Source organism: Elephas maximus, chromosome 10 (genome assembly GCF_024166365.1).
Source record: "Elephas maximus indicus isolate mEleMax1 chromosome 10, mEleMax1 primary haplotype, whole genome shotgun sequence".
Classification (NCBI taxonomy): Eukaryota; Metazoa; Chordata; class Mammalia; order Proboscidea; family Elephantidae; genus Elephas; species Elephas maximus.
This window is the reverse complement of record NC_064828.1, coordinates 110,805,541-110,832,498: the sequence shown is the minus strand read 5'-3', so window position 1 is coordinate 110,832,498 and position 26,958 is coordinate 110,805,541. Positions and strand designations below refer to the sequence as shown.

Below are 26,958 nucleotides of genomic sequence, written 5' to 3'. Positions count from 1 at the left end.
CAGTCGTTAAGAGCTGGGCTGCTAACCAATAGGTCAGCAGTTTGAATCCATCAGCTGCTCTTTGGAAACCCTATGGGGCAAATCGACTTGATGGCAACAGGTGTTCTGGTTATATATATATATAAAAAATATACATATAGGAACCCAAAATTATTAGTGGTTACCAGGGGTGGAAGGGAGGGGAAGAGGGGAAGTTTTTGCATAGGGGGCATTGAGTTTACATCAATGGTGGAATGATTTGGAAAAGGACAGTGAAAATGATTGTACAACTTGAATAATGTAATCAATTCACTGAATTGTTTATGTAGATATTGTTGAGAGGGTGTATGTTTTGTCATGTATATCTTCACCACAATAAAAGAAAAAAGAAAGGAGGAAAAAAAAAAAGAGGTTATTAGGGTTGGCCCTAATCCGTGACTTGTCTTCTCACACTGGGAGAGGCCCTGTGACCACGGAAGCAGAGACTACAAGCCAAGGCACTCCAGGATTGTTGGCAACCCCCAGAAGCTAGGAGAAAGGAATAGAACCAGTTCTCCCCTGGAGCCTTCAGAGAGCAGGGCTGCCCCACCTTGATTTCAGACTTCTGGCCTCCACAGTTGTGAGAGAACAATTTTCTGTTGCTTTAAGTCCATTATAATGATTTGTTATGGTAGCCCTACGAAACTCACAAAGGTCCCATCCCAGATCTATTAAATCAGAACGTCCGGGGTGGAGCCCAGGAATTTACACATCCAGACAGGAAATTCAGCTGACTCCGATGCACGGTGACTTTGAGAACAATGGGATGGTGTGATAAGTGCGAAGCCGGGGGTGGGGGTAGGGGTGGGTTCTGGATCCCCGAAGACCTCCGCCTGGGAGATGCGAGACGGCTCCTGGAGGAGGTGACATCTGACAGTGAGACACGGTCACGACAGGTAGTGAGAAAAGACAGCCTGTCTACTGAGTCCACTCAGCCCTCGCGAACTGGTGTAGGCAGGTGGCTGCGCCCTGCTCGCCGGCCGGGCGCGGTCGCCTTCCGATGTGTTTTGGCCTACGCGGCGCCCGTAGCCCGCCCCTTTTCTGGTGACGCACATTTCAGCCGACGCTCATCGGCGGCTCCGCGACCCCGGTTCGAGTCCTCGGCTCGGCCGCCATGGGGGACGCGGAGCCGGAGGCTGAGGAGAGCAGCGAGGACGGCGGCGGCGGCGGCGACCGCCGGGCTCCCCTCGGCCCGATCGGCAGAGCCGCGCGGGTGGCCCCTCTGGGGCCCGAGCAGGTGCGGCGGGTCCTGGAGCAGGTGACGAAGGCGCAGCCGCTTGCCGCGCCGTCGCCGCCGCCGCTCTTAGTGCTGCAGGACGCAGCGCGGCGGCTGCGGGACGCGGCTCAGCAGGCCGCCCTGCAGCGGGGCCCGGGCGACGAGCCCCCGCGCCCGCCACGCCTGCTGCCTCCTCAGGTGAGACACCGGGAGGGGCTGGGGAAATTGAGTCCCGGGGCCGGCCGGCCGCGGCCCCGCTTCACCTCCTCGTCGGCCTTGGAGCTGCCAGGCCCGAGAGGCCAGCCTCCGCCCGTGGTGAAGCTCAGGGCGCCCCAAAGCTGAGCTGCTTAGGAACGGCTCTCCGACCCCACCTGTCACGGCCCCAGCGCTGTCAGCATCTCGGACCCGCCTCTCTCTCTCTGAGCCTTTGCCTCGCTGGGTCCTCGGCCCGCGGCGCCCCTGTGCCGGCCTAGCTCCTAGAACAGGCCTGTGCTAATTCATTCAGCATTTATTGAGCACTTACTGTTCCCCGCGGGGCCCGAGGGGAGGAGGGGCAGCCTTGAACACAGTAAATGAAGAATATGAGGCAGGGGTTGGGAGTGACCAGAGAGCTGCGTTAAGGGTCAGGAGTCCGGTAGGCCCGACACTGGGAGCTGAGACCCAAATGAATTAAAAGGAGCGAAGGTAAAGAGCTTTTCAGGCTAAAGGCAGGGAAATGGTGAAGTCAGGGACTGTGGACAGAATTAAGCATATTGTAGTAGTTTGGGAGTGGCAGTGACTGTGATCTGTGCCTCCACTACCGAGCACAGTGCCAGACACACAATAGACTCCGGGTAACTTCTTAAGGAATGAAGTATGCAAAAGCACTCTGTAAGCTACCAGACATTGTCACACAGTGGAATTGTTCTGGGTCACACAGCTCTTGGCTGCTAAGAGAGCTGGATCTAGAACATGGATCTCCCAAGCCTAGAGGGTCCACACATCATCTATAAAACCACAATCCTTTTCCTCAATGGGGTGGTTAGTGACAGGATGCTCCTCACCCCCAAATTGCCATAGAGATGCTTCTTCCACTAGAAGAAAGAGGGTAAGGAACAAAAATCAAAAACCTTGATTGTCCTGGTTGGTTGACTGATTTATGTACTGACTGAATGATTTTGGCAGCTTAGGGTATACCTGGAGTCCCTGGGTGGTACAGATGGCTAAGGGGTTCAGACTCACCCAGAGGCATCTCAGAAGAAAGGCTCGGTGAACTGCTTCTGAAAGGTCACAGCCATGAAAACCTTACGGGGAGCAGTTCTACTCTGCACGCATGGGGTTGCCATGAGTTGGAATCTATTCAGCGGCAACAGATTGGCAGAGGGTGTACCCAGCTTGCCATCAAGACTGGAGTGTTGTCTGTCACTAAAGTTTGGGAAGATGAGTCTGATTCTGCCTAAACACTCCATCTGCAAGAGGTGTGATCTTGAATCACTCAGTCTCTTTGGACTTTGGTTCCTCATTTGCAGGTGGGATGGTTGGCTAGATGAGCTCTGGTTTGTACTGTCTGCAGAAGAATCATATGTCTCCCCCACAGGCTGTACAGCAGTGAGGCTGCAGAGGATTGCACAGCCCACCCCGTTCCCCCAGGATGGGGTCTTAGTGGTTGCCCAGTGCAGAGGGCACTGTGCTGGCCTGCTTAATTCTCAGCAGCCACAAAACGGTTGTTGTTTCAGCTTTTAGAGATGAGGAACAAGCTCAGAGGTTGAGTGACTTTGCCCAAGACCGCCCCCCCGCCCCCCACCGTGCCGTGGCTGCATTCCAGGGCCTGTGCACATCCTACCCAACCCTGCCTGCCGAATGTGGCCATGTGGAAATGGCTTTTTAAATTTGGTGTGGTGTCTTAGTTACTTAAGAAAAAACACAAGTGGATGGCTTTAACAACCAGAAATTTTATTTCCTTACAGTTTAGGAGGCTAGAAGCCCGAATTCAGGGTGCCAGCTCTAGGGGAAGACTTTCTCTGTCAGCTCTCGGGGAAGGTCCTTGTCTCCTTTCAAGATCTGTGGGCCTGCGTTCCTCGGAGATCTCCATGTGTCTTGGCATCGGTCTTTCCCTGGATCTAGAAGGTTCTCAATGCAAGGACCCCAGCTCCAAAGGACGCACTCTGCTTTTAACTCTTCTTTCTTGATGGTAGTGAGGCCTCCTCCCTCAGTCTCTGCTCATTTCTCTCTCCTTTTATCTCTTGCAAGATAAAAGGTGTGATCAAGCAAGGCTGTGACTTGAGTGATTTGAGCCTTGTAAGGCAGTGACTCAAGATACATTCCACACTGATCCTGCCTCATTAACACATAGAAGTTAGGATTTATAACACACCACAAAATGGAGGATAATTACATTAGATCACATAATGGAGGACAACCACACAATGCTAGGAATCATGGGCTAGCTAAGTTGACACATATTCTGGAGTGACACAATTTAATCCATGACATGTGGCAATTTGGGAAAGAATCCAAAAATGACACACTTTCCATAAAATGAAAGGAAACTTAATTAAGGGTAGGCAGCAGAATGGGACTGTGTTCTGTCACTAATCTAATTGGGATGGCATCAGTTCTCCCTGCATTCATAGTAACGTGGTGCCTTTGTGCCCATTCACCTGACACTCTGAGCCCCAACTCTGCGCAGTGTCCACAAAGGTAAGCCGTATGTGTGTTTTGACCCAGATAACTTCTAGACAAGGTCAGAAAGCTATAGATAAAGAAAAAGATAATAGGTACAGGATGAAATGCATTTAGAGGAAAAGCGAGATTATTTCTGGCTGAGGAGATTAGAGACTTGATCGAAGAGATGGCATTTGAACCAGATTTGGAAGGGTGGGTCTGAGCTGAAAATGCAGAAGTGGAGAGGAGGGGTTCCAGGGAGGCACAGGAGAGAACCCAGGCAGAAGGTGCCACTGTGGGGAGAGTGGGGATCAGAAGCACAAACCAAGTAGACATTGCCCTATTGTTGGGCCTCGCCCCTGCCGCACGCCAGCCACACAGACGTTTCTAGTTCCCTCCACCACACTGTGCTCTCTCTCCAGTGTCCATGCCTTTGCACATTTTCCCTTACACCTAGAATGCCTTTTTTTACCTGGCGAACATTCTACGCAGCCCTCAAGGCCCCCTCAGATCACCTCGTCTGGAAGCCTGCCATCCCTGGGGTGTTCCTCTTCCCGTTGCTTGCTGTGCCATGATGTCACGGCTTTTCCCTCTGCCTGCTTGCCTGCCTGCCTGCCCGCCCACCCTTCTTAGGGAACCTTGTCATCTTCAGAATCTCAGCGGAGCTTCTGAGAGCGCAGATCTCGGGCTCCATCCCAGGAGGTCCCAATCGAACAGGTGTGCAGGTGACTGAGGCATGCGGGGGAACCACCACCTCCTCAAGGGTGTGGCTAGGACTCTGCTCAGGTAGCTTATGTGTAGGGCATAAAATGTTCTGTTTATTTCTTTCAGGTTGTTGAAAGAAATAAACATAACAAAGTAGTGTTAGTACCCACATGGTAAGCCAGTCTGGAGAGCAGATAAATAAGTTATTACTTATTTAAATTTATTTATAAATAAGTTAGTACTTACTTATAACCTGCAATGCCACTGTGATAATCTTAAAACAGTAGGATTTGATGTGTATGTGTGTTTAATGCCAGTATGTGATGATGTCCCAAGAGTTTAGAGAAATATTCTAATTGACTGGTAGTAAAATGAAACAGCATGGATCTGGAGGGATGTGTAAAGTAAATCCAGTTGTCATTTGACCCACAATTGGCCCAGGGACACTGCAGGCTCGCGGGGCACTGGCACCGGCTCTGTATACTTTTTCAGAAACCGAAGTGTTGAATCGTCTGTATTTCTAGTAAGTCATTCAGACAAGAGATGTATTCAAATGTGATTGCAGCGAGGGTTTTCATTCTGCCATATTTATTGACTTTCCACTTGGTAGAGAGCTGAGTCCAAAGAGAGCCTCTGGTGGCTGTAGATCAGTTGTTCTTAAACGGTGGTGACTTTGCCCCACCAGGGACTTGTGGCGATGTCTGGAAACATTTTTGATTGCCACAAGTTGGGGGGCGCTACTGGCATCTTGTGGGCAGAGGCGAGGGATGCTGCTAAATTTCCTACAATGCCCAGAACAGCCCCCACACAGAGTCCCTGGCCCAGTGTCAGAAGTGCCAGGGTGAGTGATCTTGTTAGGCGGTCCGTCTCCGCTCCCTGGAGGAAGAGGCCCGTTATTTCTGCTCAGTGAGGGCAGGAGCCTTGTCTGTTTTGTTGTATCCCTAACTCCTGTCACAGTGTCTGGCATGTGGTCCTGCGCAGTAAATGTGGGATGCTGAAGGCTGCCCTCCCCAGTGGAGGGTGCTTTGCTGTTGACACAGTGCTGCCCTGAGCCTCCTAGGGACACATACCTTTGTCCCTGTGGGAGTGTTTCCTGTGGAATCCTAGCACGGAATTGCTGGGCCAAAAGGCATATGCATTTAAACTTCTGGTGGATTGAAAAAAAAAAAGAGGTTGTTGAAGATGAGCAGTCCTTTCCTTGGTGTACCCACAGGAGAATGGTGCACTCGTCCTGCAGGGAAAGTGGGTCACCAAGAGTCCCGCCCAACAACATGCCGGATTTCACAGCAAAAAAGGGAGTGAGAAAAACAAACTGAAAAAAAAAAGGTCAAGTTGCAGAAGATGATATCATTTATATGAAGTTTAAAAACGTGTCAAATCTGCAACTACATATTTACCAGGGATGTCCATGTACGCAGCTAAAATATTAAAGTGCATGAAATAGCCAATAGTGTGTCCAGAGTAAAGCTTACCTGGGGAGGACGGGAGAAGGGCACGTAGGTTGGCAATAGTAGAGGGCTTCACCTGTACCGGTCATGAGACGTGTCTTAAGGCCTTGGGATACGTTGTTCTTTATGGCTTTTTGGTTTCCTAAGAATTTCATTAAAAAAAATATATATATATACGCACACACACACACACGTGTATACACAGACACATATATATATGGAGCCCTGGTGGTACAGTGGTTAGGTGCTACGACTGCTAACCAAAAGGCCGGCGGTTTGAATCCACCAGCCACTCCTTCGAAGCCCTCTGCAGTAGTTCTACTCTGTGCTGTAGGGTTGCTATGAGTCAGAATCCGCTCGATGGCAGTGAGGTTTCTGTTTTATATATACGTAACGAGCGCACATATTAAATTGAGCCAATATGTTGTATTAAGAACTCAATAAAAAAGGATATTACAGTAAAACCTGTGAAAGCCGGAACCTGTGTGAGGCAGAAACCCATCAGAGAAGAAAGACTTAAATATTTTCCACTAAAACAAGCGATAGAGAAGGGGTAAGAATGCACCCTGTCGAAGGCAGAAAACTTTCCAGACCCATAAAAACAAGGCAGTCAAGTTCCGGCTCTCACAGGTTTCACTGTATTATTTCTGGATCATGAAATCAATTTAGTGGATTATGACTAGAATTTTTTAAAAAGTCATGCAGAATGGATAACATGAGAGAGCATTAACATAGAAATGGTAAGTAGTTTTATGAAATTTGTATTTCACTAGCATAAGCAAATGTTTATGTACGTGTATGCTAGGCTGTGATATAAAATGTGCTACTATGGTCTGTGGTCACAAAAGTTGAAAAAACACTTCCTTAAGCAGTACAGGTACATTATATTTTCATATACGAAAGATGTATTTTATAATTTGGAAAAAGAATTTGAATAGTGGATTTAAGATGAGAGCAAAATTGCCAATACCTTCGCAAGCGTAATGCTTCTGTCTCTTTCCTGTTCTCCTGTTTCTGTGTTTAAGCAACTGGAAGCCATCTGTGTCAAGGTAACATCTGGAGAAACGCGAGGCCGCGAGAGACCATTGCCTCCGCTGGCTGCCATCCAGCCCAGAATGGCACGGTCGAACCTGCCGCCTGGAAGGAACCACAGCCTGCTGGGCCCTGGGGTCACCAGTCCTCAGCTGCTCAGGGTCCAGCCCCTGGTGAAAACTGGGCCACAGCCATGTCACCTGAGCAGCCCATCTCAGCCTCCCGTTCAGGTGTTTCTGCAGAGACCACTGCCCACCCTCAGCCCAGTCTCTGTGAAGCGAACCGCGGCCCCCAAGGCTCCAGGTGGACAGGGAGCCACGTCGGCTCCTCCACCGGCCTCCAACCCACTGGCATTAACGTCTGTTTCACCCAGTTCAGCAAATGTGTTTATTTCCAACTTGCATACAAAACATACTGAGAAACTGAAAAAATCGTTAAAAGTGAAAACCCGCTCTGGACGGATCTCTCGGCCTCCCAAGTATAAAGCCAAAGACTACAAATTCATCAAGACGGAGGATTTAGCTGATGGCCACCCATCAGACTCTGACGACTACTCAGAACTCAGTGTGGAGGAAGATGAAGACCAGAGGGGAAAGGAGGCACCCTTTGACTTTTCTAGCTGCTCTCTGCGGCCCAAAACCTTTAAGTGTCAGACTTGTGAAAAGTCCTACATAGGAAAGGGGGGGCTGGCCCGGCATTTCAAACTTAACCCAGGCCATGGCCAGCTGGAGGCCGTGGTGCTGCTGTCTGAGAAAGCCAATGGGTGCATCCCTCAGGTATGTGCAGAGCACAGGGCCATTGGCCCGGTCTCCCTGGAAGCGTCCGCCCCCGCCACCCTGAGTGAGGAAGGGGTCCTCTCACAGCATGCCGCAGAGGCAGAGTCCACCCAGGCCGGACTGCAGGTAACCTTTCTGTCTGTGCGACAGTCTCCTTACCCTGTCCCTTCCTGCCTGCCATTCTAAATTCACCTCGATGATGTCTGATGAGGGTTCAGGCAGAGACTTGAGCAGGACCAAAATTGTCATCGTCGAGCCCCTGCCCCCTCTAGAGCCTGCACCCTTGGCTGCACTGCTTCCAGCCAGCGGAAGACAGGTGTCGTAAAGGGCCCTGAGCGCTTCTGTTCGTCAGCATGATCTAGTGAGCGCATTTGATGGAACCCAGCCACAGGTTCTCAGTCCTGGTCAGTGAAAGCCAGCCCATAAAACCGCACTCCAGTCTGACGCTGACAGGACAGGGTCTGGGGAAGGTCAGAATTGAGGCGGTCAGGTGGTGCTTCCTGGCACGTCACCAGTGACATGCTGCTTAGTGCTTCCTCTCCCCATTCTTCCCTTCCCAGACTCCCATAAAACAAAGCAGATAGAAGTCAACATGAGTTTACATTACCACAGCGAAATTTACTTACTGGAATTTCTGGTCAGTGAACACGCGTGCTGTGTTATGTGATGTACCCAGTGTGAGTCATTTTAAAACGACGGGTCACTCGAACATGCCTCACAGGTCTCTGTCAGTCACCCCTCATCCCACTTTCCATTTCCTTTGACTGTGTTTGCTGTTATTTTTGTGTGTGTGTGTGTGTGGCTGTGCTCTTGGCTAGATAACTACAATAACGTTAATTTGTAGCATTTGAAATATTCAATAGAAAAGCCAGCACTGGAATGAGTGACAGGGAAGATGTGGAAAATGAGTGCCTGCCTCCTGGGGACACTGCAGTGCTCCTGCAGTGAACAGGGGTCTGACGGCTGGAGCAGACATGTCTGGGCCCAGGAGATATGTATTTAGATCCAGTGTAGGACTTTGGGGGGGCCTTTGTATTAGCATTCAAAAAAGGACCTTTCCCTGTAGCATTACCCTAATAACAGACAACAATAATAGCTTCCTGTTTTGCATTGCATTATATGCCTACTTTAGGCAGTCTGTGTGCTAGGAGGATTAGATAAATGTTCTCAATCCTACGACAGCCCTGAAAGGTAGGCGTCATGCCTCCTACCTGAGATAAGGGCCCTGAGCCTCAGCAGGGATGACTGACTCTCTCCCCCTCAGGTCGTGGCATGTCTAGGAATCTGCCCAGGGTGGGGATTAGACCCTGGTCTTCTCCCTCCAAAGCCCACACTCTAGACCAGCCTACCTCTTAGGAGGTTCTAAGCCTCTGATTACTGGTAGAAACCCAACTTTTGTAAAACTTTTCTATTTTTCTGAAGTTGTGCTGGGGTTGGGGTGACCATATAGTTTATCATCCAAACCAGGATGTTTTGAGAATGAAAGGGACATGGTTCCTAATGGTGAGGAGCAGCAGACACACCCAGGACTGTCTGAGACAAACTGAGTGACCACCCTCACCCTGGCACTTCCAACTTCCTTCAATAAAGGAATCCTACAGCAGAGCAAAAGAAACTTCTGGAACTCTGTTTCCTGAGCATAGGCATCTGGCCTCTGGAGTGGTGGCCGTCCAGGTTGCTTGTGAGGCTGAGGGTTCCTGAGCTCACTCCCTCCAACTGCTGGGGTGCAGAGGGGTCTGCTGTGGAGGGACGTATGGTGCTTAACACTGTGGATACACCCAGTTCAGGGTTTCCAACTGGTTTGAACCAGTTCAGTCATGGCTGACCAAGTGAAATTGGAACAGAGCTAATTTTTTAAAAATTTGGGTGAAGCAGAACAATAAGCAGAATGAGAAAAATTACGGGTCAAAGCCCTGGAACGGGAGACTCGAAAGAGTCGTAGTGAGCCCTTTCAGGAACTTGATGCATGAGGTTGGATTATTGCCAGGACTGTGAAGCGCAAGACATATTCAAAGTGGGGCAGTCAGCCGCCGTCTTTGAGCAGGTCACCGCTGTTTTTCTGACTCTGCCGATTAAAAGAATTGGTTGCTATGCAACTCGCGTGCTGCCCTTGTTTTCTAAAAGGGGGATTAAGTTTCTAGCAGGGCTCAGACCTGTAATTTTTCCCATTTTGGTTAATGTTCCACTTCACCCACGTTTAAAAAATTCAGATCCGTTTGGGTTTTGCTTAGTTTGCTATGACTGAACCAGGCAGAACTGGTTTGAAGCCCTGGCCCAGTTCTCCTGAAGTGCCCATTGTAATTGGATATGTGGAGGGCAAGCTCTTCAGGGCCCAGTGAGAACAGTAACTAAGATTGGGGAGAATGTGCCACATGTCTACCATCTTGTGGAAAGCTGACCCTCCAACAGCCCTGGGAGGTGTAATGTACTATTATTCCTATTTACAGAGCAGGGAGTGGGCAAGGAATGAGGCAATGGAAAATGTCAGATCCAAAATTCTCTTTAAAAAGCCATACAAATCCATAGAGGCAGGAAGTAAATAGTGGTTGCCAGGGGCTGTAGGGTGGGGGCCTGGGAGTGGGCACAAGGTTTGATTTTGGGGTGATAAGAATGTTATAGAATTAGATAGCACTGATGGAAGGTACTAAATGCTACTGAATTGTACACTTTAAAAGAGTGTCCCTCGATTAAAATAATTTTTTTTTTAGAGACCATAGATAAGTTATGAATTAGAATGTAAAATTTGGGTGCATTTTCAAGATGAAAGTAATGTCAGAGAAGCTTCTTGTTTCATTTTGGGTAACACCCCAGAGTTACAGTCATCCCAGACTTACTGGTTGGCTAATACTTACCCAGTATCCTAAAGAGGTACTTTGTTAAGACACACTGATCATAGTTAACATGTCATAATTATGCAAATAAGAAATAATTTTGCGAGTTCGTTGCTTTCGCCTTGACATTTTTCTGCTTTAAGGTTTTCACTGTGGCATTATAAAGCATGATTATTTTGTTTTGCATTTTGGGTGTGCATTCATTTAAAACGGTCAGTCTGTAGAAGTTGAAGAGGCTTTGGTGTCTGAACCAGAAAACGAAAGTTACTCAGCCCTTTGGGGACCAGGGAGACACCCAGGACCCAGAAGAGGCGGCTATTCCAAGGTCCCTGCCAAGTCTAGTGTAGCCGCCCTCCAGCAGAGTGGAGCAGCTCAGCCGCCCGTGGACCCTGGAGCTGAAGCGGAGCAGAGTGCGGCGAGGAGCAGAGCCAGGCTGAAGGAGGTACGTTGCCTGATAGCCCTATGCTTGAGCTTAGGCGCTGCGTTGGTGTGGTACGTCTTAGTTCACTGTTAGCTTTCTGAATTTCAAAGTAAAATACTCAGATCAACTGAGTATTCACCTGCGATGTACTTGGATGAAATATAATGAATTCAAGGACAGTGTTATCTGTAATAACTCACAAACTTACTTGTTCCAAATGACCCTAGGCCTTAGCTGTAGCTCCATGACTGCTTGCCTTTACGCATTTGGGAATAATTACAACCTGTTGTCTTAGTTATCTAGTGCTGCTATAACGAATACCACAAGTGGATGGCTTCAACAAAGAGAAATTTATTCTTTCACAGTTTAGGAGGCTGGAAGTCCGAATTCGGAGCACCAGCTCCAGGAGAAGGCTTTCTTTCTATGTCAGCTGTGGGAGAAAGTCCTTGTCATCAATCTTCCCCTGGTCTAGGAGCTTCTCAGCTCAGGGACCCCGGGGCCAAAAGACATGCTCTGCTCCCAGCTCTGCTTTCCTGGTTTTAGGAGGTCCCTCTCTTCTCTGCTTGATTCTCTCTTTAATATCTCAGAAAGATTGACTCAAGATACAACCTAATCCTGTAGATTGAGTCCTGCCTCATTAACATCATAGAGCTAGAATTTACAATGCGTAGGAAGATCACATCGGATCACAAAATGGTGGACAATCACACAATACTGGGAATCATGGCCTAGCGAAGTTGACACACATTTTTGGGGGACACAATTCAATCCATAGCACCTGTGTTTGCACGAAAGCAGTTTAGAAAATAATGGAAATGGTTTTCTGTTTTTCCTTAAAAATCTTCAAGGGATCAAAGCATGTTTCGACTTTTGGACCCTAGAGTCTCCCGTTCCCCGTCCCTCAAAATAAGTTTATTAAGTTTAATTGAATCAGCTTGGGAAAGTGGGACCCTAAACCTACCCAGATGGTTTTTGCCTAGAAATGTATTTATTTGCTTGGTAATGGCAATATTTTAAAGAAAAGAAGTGAAAAATTATAAGAGAGAGCCTGAGATAATGTATTAATGAGACAAATGGCCTCAGAAAGAGTGGCTGTCAGGGGCCCAGAGCTTCCACCCTCCTCCACACGGGGGAAGACGTGGTTTTCAGAGAGGAAGTGGGTTTCCTAGAAGGTTTTCTAGGCAAAATGTAATGTTACATTGTTAGGCTGCAAGTACAAACCCTGGTGAGTTATCTTTGCTCGCATTTTGGGCTTGTATAATGATGATCCCAGATGATTTGTTATTAGTAGTCCTTGGCTTGATTCCTTCACTTTATATTCAAAATGGCTACCATTGTTTAGTAAGCCTTTTCTGCGTGGCAGCTCAAAAAAACCGAAAAAACCAAACCCGTTGCTGTAGAGATGATTCCAACTCATAGCAACCCTATAAAAACCCAAAACCAAACCTGCTGCCATCGAGTCAATTCTGACTTATAGCTATTCTATAGGACTGGGTAGAACTGCCCCGTAGAGCTTCCAAGGAGTGCCCGGTGGATTCGAACTGCTGACCTTTTGGTTAGCAGCTGTAGCACTTAACCACTACACCACCAGGGTTTCCGGAGTAAAACTGCCCCATAGAGTTTTCAAGGCTGTTGTCTCTACGGAAGCAGTCTGCTGCATCTTTCTCCCATGGAGCAGCTGGTGCATTTGAACCACTGACCTTTTGGTTAGCAGCCAAGCGCTTAACCACTGCCCAAACCCTGGTGCACCGTGCTAAGTGCCAGGCACACCTCATTTCATTCATTCCACAACAACCACTCTCCTAGCATACCATACTTCATTCATTCCACAACTGCTGTCCTAGGTTTACCTCACTTCATTCCATAACAGCCACTCTCCCTGGAACAACTCACTTCATTCATTCTGTAACCACTCTCTCAGGCTCACCTCACTTCATTCATTCCATAACAACCACTCTCTCAGGCTCATCTCACTTCATTCATTCCACAGCAACCACTCTACCGACTTTATAGGTGAGGAACCTGAACCTCAGCGAGGTTAAATGACTAGCAGGCAGGGGGCAGATGAGAACGTGAATCCAGGTTGTTTGGTGCTGACCCAGTAGGGGTATGTGAGGGGCGTTCTGGGGTTGGTGAAGCCAGCTGGTCTGCACATCAATGACTCTTATGTGCGGGTAATGTCAACTTGATCTGCATGGCTACACCTGTCACACGGAAAATTTGAGGACTCTAAACAGGACAATCATCTGACTCTTAGAGATGAGAATTTTCCAGAAACAGATATTTACACACCAAGTGTCCACCAAGTGGCAGGCCCTGCTCTAGGTGTTGAGGGCATAGTGGTCATAAGGTAGATGTGGCCCCCACATTCACGGTATAAACTCTGGTCGGGGAGAAAGACGAGTGCAAACCAGGAGTTGCCCAGCAGAGCTCAGGTGGGCTGAGTGCCGGCCGAGGACTGAGGAGCTCCTTGGAGGCTGGCACTAAGCTCATTCGAAATTTAGGCCGGGCTGTGCGAGGGACCCCTATGTTCTGACCTTTCCACACTGCCTGTAGAGGTGGACTAGATAGGGCTCTCTACCTCCAGGGTTTTGGAATTCATAATTAAACATTCTTGTCCTGCAAATGAAAAGTTTCCCTCTGGCTTTTCTGACTGTTTTCTGAGCATTGTGCCTCTCCTTTGAACCCCTTCCAGTTCGTCTCAGTGTCCTAGGGCTGCTGTCACAGAAGTACCCAAGTGGCAGACTTTAAAGAACAGAGATTTATTTTCTCATAGTTCTGGAGGCTAAAAGTCACATCAGGGCCTTGGCCATGCCGATTCCTTCCTTGTCTGCAGCCCCAGATGTCCTGGCTCCTTGGCTTGCAGACAGTCCTCACCAGGCACCTGAACACCTGTTTTTCCCCCTGTGGGCCTCTGTGTCAGATCTACTCTTTTTATAATTTGGCAATGATTAGGTTTAGGGCACACCCTACACTTGTGGCTTCATTATCATAACAAAGAAAACCCTATTTCCATACGGGATTATATCCACAGGCCTTGGGGTTAGGATTCCAGCACATATTTTGAGGGGACTCAGTTCAGTCCCTAACATAGTTGTTTGCAGCTCCTCTCTTCCTGATCCTGGTCTCATGACCTCTGAGGCGCTATCTCTTCCCTGTGCCTCAGAAGACTGTCTTTCTAAGACTCTCAGCTTCTCCTCACTTCCTGCCTCCCTGGAGCACCTCACCCATCCTGGTTTTACAGGCCATCTGCCTTGAGCCAACTCTCACCCTTACTTCCTGTGCCGACTTCCCTCCAGAGCACCAGAGTTCATATTGCAAACATCTCCCTCTGGTGCCCTGGTGCCTTGGAGACCCCTCAGCCTCTCCCACGTCTGAACAGTACCACCTTCTCCACTCACAAGCTGGCTTCCTGTCCTACCTGCACATGGTCAAGAGCTCTGTCTGCCCAGGTGTCCAGGCTGGGGGCCTCAGAGGCATCTTGACTCCCCTTTCTCCTTTTCTCCGCCCACCCTGTCCATGCTGTCTAAGCCCTGAGCACTGTGCCTTCGTGCCCACCCATCCTGCCTGGGTCCACCGTGCCCTCGTGCCCACCTCGTCCCACCTGGGTCCACCGTACCCTCGTGCCTGCCCCATCCTGCCTGGGTCCACCATGCCCTTGTGCCCACCTCCATCCCGCCTGGGTCCACTCTACCCCTTGTGCCCGCCCCATCCCGCCTGGGTCCACTGTGCCCTCGTGCCCACCTCCATCCCGCCTGGGTCTGCTGTACCCTCATGCCCACCTCTATCCCGCCTGGGTTCACTCTACCCCCTTGTGCCCGTCCCATCCCGCCTGGGCCCACCGTGCCCTCATGCCCGCCCCCATCCCACCTGGGTCCACTGTACCCTCGTGCCCGCCTCCATCTTGCCTGGGTCCGCTGTGCCCTCGTGTCCGCCTCCATCTCACCTGGGTCCACCGTGCCCTCGTGCCCACCTCCATCCCGCCTGGGTCCACCATGTCCTCATGCCTGCCCCGTCCCACCTGGGTCCACTGTGCCCTCATGCCCTCCTCCATCCCACCTGGGTCCACCATGACCTCATGCCCACCCATCCTACCTGGGTCCACTGTGCCTTCATGCCCACCTCCATCCCTCCTGGGTCCACTGTGCCTTCATGCCCACCTCCATCCCACCTGGGTCCACTGTGCCCTTGTTGCCTCCTCCATCCTGCCTGGGTCCACCGTGCCCTCATGCCTGCTGTCCTGCCTGGGTCCACATCTTCTGGAGCCCAGGTCTCCTGACTGTGCTGCCTCTGGGCCCTTCTCTGCACCCTTGTTCCAATGACTGCCAAAATCTCCTCCTCTGGTACCTGTAGAAAGAAATCCAAGCCCTCGGGCCCCTTGCATCCTGCCCTGGACTTCCTTTCAGTCCCGCAGGCACTGCCTCTACTGCGCCACTCTCCTCTCCTCCTGAGGCCCAGCAGACAGCCTTGTCTTCACCTGGCTCCTGCCTCACTCGTGCCGCTGCTCATTGTGGCATGGCTCCTCTCTTTGTGTCTCGTCTCTGCACTAGTTGGCCAACCCGAGAGGGTAGGACCCATAGTTTCCCATCACAGTGTGGGCTCTCCAGGGCCTGGACACAGTCCATCTTTTATGTTCTGTGTTGCATCAATTTGTTGGCTGTTAAGAAACTCTTGAAAGGGGTTCAGAGATGTCAACTGCCTTCTTCTCTAGTTCCCCCAGCAGTGTGACCAGGAAGATGTGGTGGAGCCGGCTCTGCCTCAGCTGACTTCGCTTGTGACTGTGTATGAATTTCTTCTGATGAAGGTGAGTCTTCTAAACAACATCCGGGCTGGTTTCAAGTTACTGACCTTAGAAGGAGCCTGGCTGTTTGGCATTGTTCTGTCTCTGGGACAGAGCTGGAGGAGCCTGTTGGTCACGGCCAAGTGCCTGGCTGGGGACCAGATGACACGTGGCAGGGTCTCTCAGGCTGGCTACTTGTCTCGCTGGACTATGTTAGTGTAGGGAGAGGGGGCAGCAAAAGGGGCCACCGCAAACCGCGGCCAGCCCTCACACATTTCTTTCCCAGCCCCATCTGCCCTCGTGGACCCTACAACCTCGGGCTCTGCTCTCAGGTGAGCCCACTCTGGCAGTGAGACTGGGGGGCCAGCACCCCACACTCCACCGATGGCAAGCATAGTCCAGGGGGCACCGGCATGGCTTCCCTGTGTGCTAGCAGTGCCCCTCAGAACCGAAGGCTGGCCCTCCTCCTGCCTTCCAGGCTCGTGGACACACGTCCTCTGGCTTTCCTGAGCCCTCCCCGATCCCTCAGCTGCCTTCCTGGAGGTGGCCCCACTTTCCCCTCTGCGGTTATCGCAAGGGCCCCATTCCTTTTTCCCCCAGCGCAGAACACAGCTCCAGGACACAGCCAGCTCTTATGGGGAGGGAAGGAAACGCCTGAGGAGCCATATCCTTCCGTAGTTTAAACTTCCTCCGTGTTTTCCGTATCATTGCCCCGGGCTTAAATATTTCTGGCCATCTGTATCTTCACTAAGGTCGGAAGGAGTCATCTAGCAAAGCCTTTGTTCCCAGCCGTATATAAGGAATTTGAAGAGTTGCATGAGATGGTTAAGAAGATGTGTCAAGATTACCTCCGTAGTTGTGGTCCTTGTTCCCTGGAGCCCCTGGAAATAAACAACAGTAAGGTAACGCGCTCACGTGGGCAGGAGAGCTTTGCTCTTAGCCAAAAGAAGGGTGTCCATCAGCAAAGGGGAGTGGGAGAGGGTGTGTTCAGTAGTGACATCTTCATAGTCAACATCTTTTTAGCTCTTTTTTCCATCAAATGGATTTTTTTCTTAAGCAACAAATGCTTGTTGCGTAAAACTCAGGAGTGCAGATGAGCTAAAGCCCCCATCAGCCTCCTGCTCACTCATGGTCACAATTAATACCTTGGTGGATTGCTTTTTTCTTCATGTAGGTTTTTAGGGTCGGGCTGTACAGGGAGTGATAGTTACTAAGTGTGGTCATTTTGACACAGTTCATGTTTCAGTGTCATTGTCATCTTCAAATTGCACTTAGCGATGTTGGGTTCTTTACAAACATGTTTTGAACTGATGTGGGTTTGACTTGTGGAGAATACCCTTTGCTGAGGGTGGAGCCCATCGTGTGTTCAGATCGTTGTTCCGGGGCCTCAACAGTGTGCGACCAGGAGGCGCACGGAGACGCAGCCCCCTCATGCTCAGGGCTGACCCAGACACTGATCGCAGCGCCACTGGGCCTCTCTGGGTCTCAGTTTCCACCTCTGTCCAAAGAGAGCACTGAATTCCATTGCCCTTTCTGGCTCTCGAAATGCCATGGTTGTAAATATCCCTTGTTTATTTAAAACATTAACCACCACGTGGCCAGCAATAAGGAACGCTGAAGAAGGCCACGTTGCCTTTACCTGCCCTTGGCATCTGTTAAGCCCGCAGGTCGGCCTCTCTGCAGAATTAGCACTTTATAGAGTATGTAACTACTCTTTGGTAGCCAGAAGTCTTGATCCAAACTGGAATATGACACATGGTTTTTTGTTTGTTTTTGGCTTTTTGTGGTGGTTGTTACTTTTACACAAATTCAGTATTTACTGTATTCCCTAATAAAACTTTGTTTTGGTTCCTTAAATTATATTAAAAAGATAGGAGGTTTGCTGCTGAGCCTCCATAGTCACCCCAGTGGACAGTTGTAATCTCCAGGGTTTCTAAGCTGTAAATTAAATGAGGGCATGAAGGCCAGGAGCCCCATCAGATCCGTCATTTGTAGGCGGTTCTGACTGTGCCATGGCCTCTTTGGAGCGACAGTAATGATCCATTCTGTCAGCTCTTTTGTCTGACTTTACGCTTCCTTCCATCGTGCTTGAAGGGACATCATAGATCCAAATTCAGTCCTTAACTCTTCTGTACTGACGTGCGTTTGGGTACTTGCGTGGGTTTCTGCTAAAGCATCCCTTTCTCTCGGCCCCTTAGTTCCCTAGTACGCCTGTAACAGAGACATGCAAGTGGGTGGCTTTAAGAACAGAAGTTTACTTCCTCACAGTTTAGGAGGCAAGAAGTCTAATTTCAGGGCGCCGGCTCTAGGGAAAGTCTTTGTCTGTCTGCTCTGGAGGAAAGTTCTTGTCGCTTTTCAACTTCTATTCCTGGGTGCTTGGCGACCTTCATGTGACATGGCATCCATCTTACCCCACCTGTGCTTGCTTCTGTTCCTAAACTGCTCTTTTTAGATCTCAAAAGTGGTGGTTTAAGACTTACCCTGTGGCCTCATTAACATAACAAAAAAAACCCTATTCGCAAATGAGATTACATCTACAGGTATGGGGATAAAGATTCGAACACATTTTGGGGAGACACAGTTCAGTCCGTAAAAGCCCATTTCTCCTCAGGTTGCAGAGTCATTGGGAATCACAGAAGAGTTCCTGAGGAAGAGAGCGACACACACAGATGGCCTTCCAGGCAGGCGCACCGGCGGAGGGACGGACAGGGCGGAGCTGGCGGAGGCTGGTGGACAAAAGCGGGAAAGTGAGGTGGGCCTGAGCTGCGTAGGCACCCAGCTGTCCCTTGTCCAGTGTTGGATGATCGTGGGTTGGCTTCCTAAGCTCATGACACTGTTCTCTGGGAAGAAGGGCAGGTTGGCCTGTTTCTTCACCTTTACCACCAGCGATTGGGTCTTCTCTCCACAGATCACAGAGGAGGTGCTGGCCTCGGTGAAAAGGACCAGAAGAGAGTCTGTGCCCAAGGATGCCACGGAGCCTCTGGCTGCCCCCAGCAGAGGCCAGGAGAGGCCCAGGACTGAGTGTGTTCCAGCTGCCAGGGAAGGTAAGACCCCCAATGTAGTGTATGCCCCTAGGGCTCGATTTAAGAGACCCCTGGTTTCTGAAAAGTTGTGCCCCAGCTTCCCAGTGTTCTTATGTTCTGTATTCATTCCCTGTGAGTCTTGAGGTCTTTGAGGTTTTCTTGAGTCCCTTTGAAGTGAAGAGCCACCTCCTGGAGTGAGCGACTGAACCCAGGAGGGTCCAGAGAGGGTTGGGTAGATCTGAGAGGAGGGGCTGGGGACCAAGAATGCATTCTGTGTGTCGCTTGGCTTTCATGAGAGTTGTCTCTAAATATCAGGCTGTTATTTGACACTTGAGAACAAGACATGTCCTTGCTTTTAGTCTTGCTCTATGCAGAGCTTATCAACTAGACACTTTGAACAGTATGGCACACTGAGAATGGCTATACAACTTTCTAAAATCCTCGAGAACTGACGATACCTTGCCTGATCCAAAGGCCTCAAATTGGAAAAGGCTTTCTCTGCTTTAGAACTTAGGACTTCATTCCACCCCAGTGGGAGTATAAGTCCCTAGGAGGAGAGTGAAGCTCCCCGGGCCCTGGTTTGTAGCACTCCCTCCGCCTTCATTAGCCTGTATTTTCTCTTTATGCTTCATCCACGATTATCCTGCAGTCAGCATAATTTCACAGGCACTTCCCGAGGATCTGATGTGTGCCCCGCACTGTGGCCTGGGCAGGACTCGGTGATGAGTAAGGGGGCTTCCTGGCCCTCCAGCCACTCATGTCCAGGGCAGTGGTTCTTCACGGGGTGTCAGGATTGCCCAGGGAGGTGTTTGCGAGGTACGGAGGCTTGGGCATCCCCCGTGAGGCCAACAGTGGGTCGGAAGGGTGGACACTCCGGCTTTGAAAAGCCCTCTGGTTCATAACCACCTGTCACTCGTTCAGGGTAGAGAAAAAATTACACTGCTAAAGGGCTCTGGGAACACATTTTTAATGCAATATTTGTCTTGTTGAACAGATATGAAGGACTAATACACAACACATTTGCTGCCAACCCCACACAGTGAGGGGAGTTTATGTTTTGATTTTTTGTTGGCAAGAGAGTTAATTTGGATGTTTATTTTGGAGAGTGAATAGTGATGAGGCCATAACTTGACACATAGGTGCTTATCCTGCTCTTCTGAACCTTTAGGTCGTGGCCCTCAAGTCAGTGGGCACTCATCCTGCCCCTGTGGAGAAGCCCATCCGACGGCGGGTCCTGTCAGCAGTTGCAACGTGCTCCCTGCCAGCCAGGAGCTGAGAGTGTTTGGTGACATAGATGCCCAGAGTGGGTCTGTGGGCTCGGCTCTCCTGCCTCGGGCTGCCAGTGGGCTGGCCCTTCACACTCAGCTGGCCCAGGACACTCAGGAGTGTTCAGGCCAGCGTGCTGGGGTCAGCCCAGGTGGCTCAGGCCTCTGCAGCACCCTCGTGTCCAGTGGAGGGCCAGGGTCCCTGCTGTCTGGTAGGGCCGGAAGTGTAGGGGTTGGGAACCTTGGCAGTGAGTGCACCTCCCGCCCAGATGGCCCGCAGCCCAGCCCCAGCACTGTCACACTCACTGATGTCGCAACCCCGCTGCCCAAGACAGCTTTGTCCCCAGAGGCTCTACAGGTAGACCATGCCTCCACGACTGCTCCTGGGCCAGGCCCTCAGCCTGGCCTGGATGGGTCGCAGTCAGCTGCAACGGGTCTTGAAAGCCACGTAGGGGACTGGAGCCAGTTCTCCTGTGGGGCAGAGGAGCCTGCTCAGGAGACAGAGCTGGAGAACATTGTTGCTGTAGGTGAAGCCATGGCTTTTGAAATCACCAGTGGGTGCCACGAATTGTTTTCTCAGGGACAGGAGCAGATTTTTATTCAAACTTCAGATGGGCTCATCTTATCCCATCCAGGTACAGTGGTGACCCGGGAGGAGGACATTGTCATAGTGACCGAGGCGGAGGGGTCTGCCCTGCAGATGGGTCTGCCGCCAGAAGCTGTGGAGGCCTTCCTTGCCATGGGGGCTGAGCCCTGTCCGTGAAACCCAGTCAGAACCACAGTCCTGTGTTTGTATGTGTTTTATCCGAAGGTCTATTTCAAGCAATGTATATTTTTCTAATGTGAATACTGACACAAATGCACCTTTTATTTATAAAGAATAATGTCTTTCCATCTTAGTGTCTACCTTTTTCTATAACTTGCTCATCGTAGTAATGGTGGATATGCTACCTGATAACGAATCCCTCCATGCATCTAACTCTCAGAAGATTCTGATGACTGTTGCAGTGAACACTGCTGCCCGGTTACCACTATTACTCGGTTATCTGACCTGCTCCCTGCCCCCAGATCCATGTCCCCTCACCTCCTCAACAACGTGCTGCTTTTTTCACCAGACTTGGTCTACACTAGAAGCTGCTTCTGGATTCAATAAAAATAATAATAAGCTAGCCATTCTGGGTAGCATTTTCTCGGGAAGTGGAAAAGAAAATTGTTTTTTTCACAGTTGGTGGGTGAGAAAATGAGACATGAATAATAGGACAATTTTCTGGGGTTCCACAGGGAGACCAGGCTGAGTCTGCCCCGGGCCCACCGCGCCTGCTGGTAATCTGCTTATCAAGCATTCTTTTCCTGGAGTGTTTTTATTGGCTATATTATGGGAAAGGAGCCCTTGTGGTGAGGAGTTAAGTGTTCGGCTGCTAACCCAAAGGTTGGCAGTTTGAATCTACCAGCCACTCCTTGGAAACCGTATGGGGCAGTTCTACTCTATCCTATAGGGTTGCTATGAGTTGGAATCAACTTGACAGCAATGGGTTTTTTTTTTTTTTTTTAATTATTGTTATTACAGGGAAAGTAGGGCAGAGTCATTTCTCCACACATGGACAGGAGTGTACCCAGGGAGCACTTGGCAGGGACTGTCGGGTGGGCCCCAATTAGGGAGGGCAGTGTTTGGGGCACTGGGGGTCACAGGCTGCCCCTCACCCTGGCCAGGCTCCCTCAGTTGCCTGGGAGGTGCTGACTTTATCCCAGGAAGCCCACGCCTCCTTTCCATGACTGAGGCATGTTCCCAGTGTCTCACTTGATGTCACAGCTGGGTTTAACAGAAGGGCAAGAGTCCTAGTGGGACAGGGATGGCCAGCAAACGAGCAAGCCACAGCCGCTTAGGTTGGCTGGATCAACAACATGACTGTGATGTGCAGTGCTGTTCCATTTGAGCCCTGGGTACACCGTGTTTACCTTTACGCTTTCCTATAGGTTCTTGTGTTTCCTTGAGTTATTGTTTTGTTTGTTTTAAATGTACTTACCATGAATTCATCCCCAAGCCCTTTCCCAATCTTGTTCTTTGCCTTTGTGGATTTCTAAATACCCTTCTACTGTCCAGGTGGCAGGATATCTGGAGGCAGAAGAGAGAACTGTGCGTGATCTATCTGTTGTGTTTAAGTGTCATTGTTAGTTACCATTGAATCACCCCTGATTCATGACAATACCATGTGCGTTAGAGTAAAACTGCTCCATAGGATTTTTATTATTTTATTGTGCTTTAAGTGAAAGTTTACAATGCAAATTAGTTTCTCATTCAAAAATTTATACACTGTTTGGTGACATCGATTGCAGTTCCCTCAACGTGCCAGCACTCTCCCCCTTTCCACTCCAGGTTCTCCCATTTGCCCGGTTTTCCTATCCCTTCCTGCCTTCTCGTCTTTGCTTTTGGGCAGGTGTTGCCCATTTGGTCTCGTATGCTTGATTGAACTAAGAAGCAGTTCCTCATGCGTGTTATTGTTTTTCAGGCTTATCTAATCTTTGGCTGAAAGGGAGTGTCTTTAGTTCTGAGTTAGCAGGGTGTCCAGGGGCCATAGTCTCAGGGGTTCCTCCCATCTTTGTCAGACCAGTAGTCTAGTCTTTTTTTGTGAATCTGAATTTTGTTCTACATTTTTCTACCTTCTTAAAAGCTCGCGAGTAGCCATCTAAGATACATCTATTCATCCCATCCCATCCAGAGCAAAGGAGAACGAAAAACAACAAAGACACAAGGAAAAATATTAGTTCAAAGGACTAACGGACCACATGAACCACAGCCTCCACCAGGCTGAGCCCAGAGCTAGATGGTGCCCAGCTACCACCACCGATCTGACAGGGATCCCTCTCACTATCTAGGTGTATATTTAGGTGGCCACTTGTAAGCTTTTAAGACCTCAGATGCTATTCACCAAAGTAAGATGTAGAACATATTCTTTGAGCTGTGTTATGCCAATTGACCAGGTGACCCTCAATCTCAGTGACTTGGTCCCTCAAGGCATTTGGATGTGTCTAGGTTGGGTTTTAGGAAGTGTCATTGACTTTGCCTTGATCAAGTTGTGCTAACTTCCCCTATATTGTGTGTTGCCTCTCTTTTTACCAAAGTTAACACTTGTTTATCTAGTTAGTGATTTCCTCTCACCACCCCTCCCCTCACTCATAACCATCAAGGATTGCTTTTTTTTTTCTGTGTGTAAACTTTTTCTTGAGTTTTTATAATAGTGGTCTTACACAATATTTGTCCTTTCAAGATTGACTTCACTCAGCATAATGCCCTCCAGATTCATCCATTTTGTGAGATGTTTCATGGATTCATCATTGTTTTATCATTGGGTAGAGTTCCATTGTGTGTATGTACCATAATTTGTTTGGCCATTCATCTGTTGATGGGCACTTGGGTTGTTTCCATCTTTCTGTTGCTGTGAATATTGCTGCAGTGAACATGGGTGTGCATATGTCCATTCATGTGAGGACTGTTATTTCTCTAGGATATATTCCTAGGAGTAAGACTGCTGAACCCTAGTATTTCTATTTCTAGCTTTTTAAGGAAGTGCCATATCGTTTTCCAAAATGGAATACCATTTTGCATTCCCACCAGCAGTGTGTAAGAATTTTGATCTCCCTGAAACCTCTCCAACATTTGTTATTTTCTGTTTTTTTCTTTAGTGCCAGTAATGTCAGGGTGAGAGGGTATCTCATTGTAGTTTTGATCTGCATTTCTCTTATGGCTAGGGATTGAGAGCATTTCCTTATGTATCAGTTAGCCACCTGAATGTCTTATTTGGTGAAAGTGTCTGTTCATATCCTTTGCCCATTTTTAAATTGGGTTGTCTGTCTTTTGTTGAGATGTTGAAGTGTTTTTTAGAGATTAGACCCTTGTCATATATGTCATAGCCAAATTTCTTTTTCCAGTCTGTAGGTTCTCTTTTTATTCATTTGGTAAAGTCTTCTGATGAGCATAAGTGTTTAATTTTTAGGAGCTCCCAGTTATCTAGTTTATCTTTTGGTATTTGTGCATTGTTAGTTATGGTCTGTATTGTATTTATGCTATATATTAGGTCCCCTAGTGTTGTTCCTATTTTTTCTTCCATGAGCTTTATTGTTTTTGGTTTTATGTTTAGGTCTTTGATCCATTTTGAGTTAGTGTTTGTGTACAGTGTGAGGTATGGGTCCTGTTTAATTTTTTTTTTACAGATTGTCATGGATTGAATTATGTCCGTTCCCCCCGCCCCCCCGCCAAATGTGTGTATCAGTTTGGCTGGGCCTTGATTCCCAGTATTGTGTGGTTGTCCTCTATTTTGTAACTGTAATTTTATGTTAAAGAGGATTAGGGTGGGATTGTAACACCCTTACTAAGGTCACATCCCTGATCCAATGTAAAGGGAATTTCCCTGGGGTGTGGCCTGCACCACCTTTTATCTAACAAGAGATAAGAGGAAAGGGAAGCAAGCACAGAGTTGGGGACTTCATACTACCGAGAAAGCAGTGCTGGGAGCAGAGCATGTCCTTTGGACCTGGGGTCCCTGTGCAGAGAAGCTCCTAGTTGAGGGGAAGATGGATGAGAAGGCCGACAGAGAGAGAAAGGGTTCTCCTGGAGCTTACACCCTGAATTTGGGCTTTTAGCCTACTAGACTGTGAGAAGTAAATCTCTCTTTGTGAAAGCCATCCACTTGTGGTATTTCTGTTACAGCAGCACTGGATGACTGAGACACAGATGGACATCTAGTTTTGCCAGCACTGTTTGTTAAAAAGACTGTCTTTTCCTCATTTAATGGACTTTGGACCTTTGTCAAAGGTCAGGTGGCCGGAGGTGGATGGGCTTATATCTGGGATCTCGATTCTGTTCCATTGGTCTACGTGTTTGTCATTGTACCATTGCCAAGCTGTTTTGATCACCATGGCTGTATTGTAGATTCTATTCATAAGGTCTTCACTGGCTAATGCTTTTCAGAAGTAGACTGCCAGGTCCTTCTTCCTAGTCTGTCTTAGTCTGGAAGCTCAGACTAAATATGTTTACCTGTGTTTTATTGACTATGCAAAGGCATTCGACTGCGTGGATCATAACAAACTATGAATAACACTGTGAAGAATGGGAATTCCAGAACACTTAATTGTGCTCATGAGGAACCTTTACATGGATCAAGAGGCGGCAGTTCGGACAGAACAAGGGGATACTGACTGGTTTAAAGTCAGGAAAGGTGTGCATCAGGGTTGTATTCTTCCACCATACCTATTTAATCTTCCTGCGGAACAAATAATACAAGAAGCTGGACTATATGAAGAAGAACGGGGCATCAGGATTGGAGGAAGACTCATTAACAACCTGTGTTGTGCAGATGACACAACCTTGCTTGCTGAAAGTGAAGAGGACTTGAAGCACTTACTGATGAAGATCAAAGACCACAGCCTTCAGTATGGATTACACCTCAACATAAAGAAAACAAAAATCCTCACAACTGGACCAATGAGCAACATCATGATAAACGGAGAAAAGATTGAAGTTGTCAAGGATTTCATTTGACTTGGATCCACAATCAACAGCCATAGAAGCGGCGGTCAAGAAATCAAAAGATGCATTGCATTGGGCAAATCTGCTGCAAAAGACCTCATCAAAGTATTGAAGAGCAAAGATGTCACCCTGAGGACTAAGGTACGTCTGACCCAAGCCATGGTATTTTCAATCACGTCATATGCATGTGAAAGCTGGACGATGAATAAGGAAGATTGAAGAGTTGACGCCTTTGAATTGTGGTGTTGGCAAAGAATGTTGAATATACCATGGACTGCCAAAAGAACGAAAAGTCTGTCTTGGAAGTGCGGCCAGAATGCTCCTTAGAGGCAAGGATGGCGAGACTGCGTCTTACATACTTTGGACATCTTGTCAGGAGGGATCAGTCCCTGGAGAAGGACATCATGCTTAGCAGAGTACAGGGTCAGCAGAAAAGAGGAAGACCCTCAATGAGGTGGATTGACAGAGTGGCTGCAACAATGAGCTCAAGCATAACAATGATTGTAAGGATGGCACAGGACCAGGCAGTGTTTTGTTCTGTTGTGCATAGGGTCACTATGAGTTGGAACCGACTCGATGGCACCTAACAACAACAACATTGTAGATTCTGAGATCAGGCAGTGTGAGGCCTTCAACTTTGTTCTTTTTCTTCAGTAACGCTTTGCTTATCTGGGGCCTCTTTCCTTTCCATATAAAGTTGGTGATTAATTTTTCCATCTTGTTAAAGAATGGTGTTGGTATTTGAATTGGAACTGCATTACATCTGTAGATTGCTTTGGATAGAATTGACATTTTCACACAATGTTGAGTCTTCCTCTCCATGAGCATCGTATGTTTTTCTGTTTATTTAGGTCTCTTTTGGTTTTTTGCAGTAGCGTTTTGTAGTTTTCCTTGTATAGGTCTTTTACGTCCCTGGTTCGATTTTTTTTCCCTAAGTGTTTTATCTTTTTAGGGGCTATTATAAACGGTATTGTTTTCCTGATTTCCTTTTTGAAGTTCTCTTTGTTAGTGTTTTTGTACATTGATCTTGTTTCCTGCTACTCTGCTGAGTCTATTAGTGCCAGTGGTTTTCTTGTAGAATCTTTGGGGTTCTCTATGTATAGTATCATATCATCTGTGAATGGAGTAGTTTTACTTCCTCATTTCCAATCTGGATGCTCTTTATTTCTTTTTCTTGCCTTATTGCTCTAGCTAGGACTTTCAGCACAGTGTGAAGTAGGAGTGGTGCTAAAGGACATCCTCTTATTCCTATTCTCAGGTGCAATGCTTTCAGCCT

At 48.5% G+C, this 26,958-nt stretch overlaps 1 protein-coding gene across 3 annotated transcripts; it reads left to right on the top strand.

The window, feature by feature from the left end:
- The first annotated feature begins 1,090 nt into the window (after positions 1–1,090).
- On the top strand, positions 1,091–21,448 carry ZNF839 (zinc finger protein 839). Of its 3 annotated transcripts, XM_049899644.1 has the most exons (9): positions 1,091–1,432; positions 7,056–7,964; positions 10,887–11,111; positions 15,802–15,894; positions 16,623–16,772; positions 18,482–18,622; positions 18,779–18,914; positions 20,062–20,681; positions 20,794–20,895. In XM_049899644.1, the coding sequence occupies exons 1-9, from the start codon at positions 1,133–1,135 to the stop codon at positions 20,803–20,805; spliced, it is 2,586 nt and encodes an 861-aa protein (XP_049755601.1). In that variant the 5' UTR covers positions 1,091–1,132; the 3' UTR covers positions 20,806–20,895. The 3 variants fall into 3 exon arrangements, with proteins under 3 accessions (XP_049755601.1, XP_049755600.1, XP_049755602.1); XM_049899643.1 differs by having other exon boundaries at positions 20,062–21,448; XM_049899645.1 differs by lacking the exon at positions 1,091–1,432 and adding an exon at positions 1,443–3,913 and having other exon boundaries at positions 20,062–21,446.
- The last annotated feature ends 5,510 nt before the right edge of the window (positions 21,449–26,958 follow it).

What these genes read in the sequence shown, in the direction of transcription:
- ZNF839 (XM_049899643.1), top strand. Translation starts at nt 1,133, where the DNA reads ATGGGGGACGCGGAGCCGGAGGCTGAGGAGAGCAGCGAGGACGGCGGC. An exon ending in ATGAATTTCTTCTGATGAAG is followed by an intron (nt 15,895 to 16,622) that starts GTGAGTCTTCTA and finishes ATCTTCACTAAG; the next exon opens with GTCGGAAGGAGTCATCTAGC. An exon ending in GACAAAAGCGGGAAAGTGAG is followed by an intron (nt 18,623 to 18,778) that starts GTGGGCCTGAGC and finishes TTCTCTCCACAG; the next exon opens with ATCACAGAGGAGGTGCTGGC.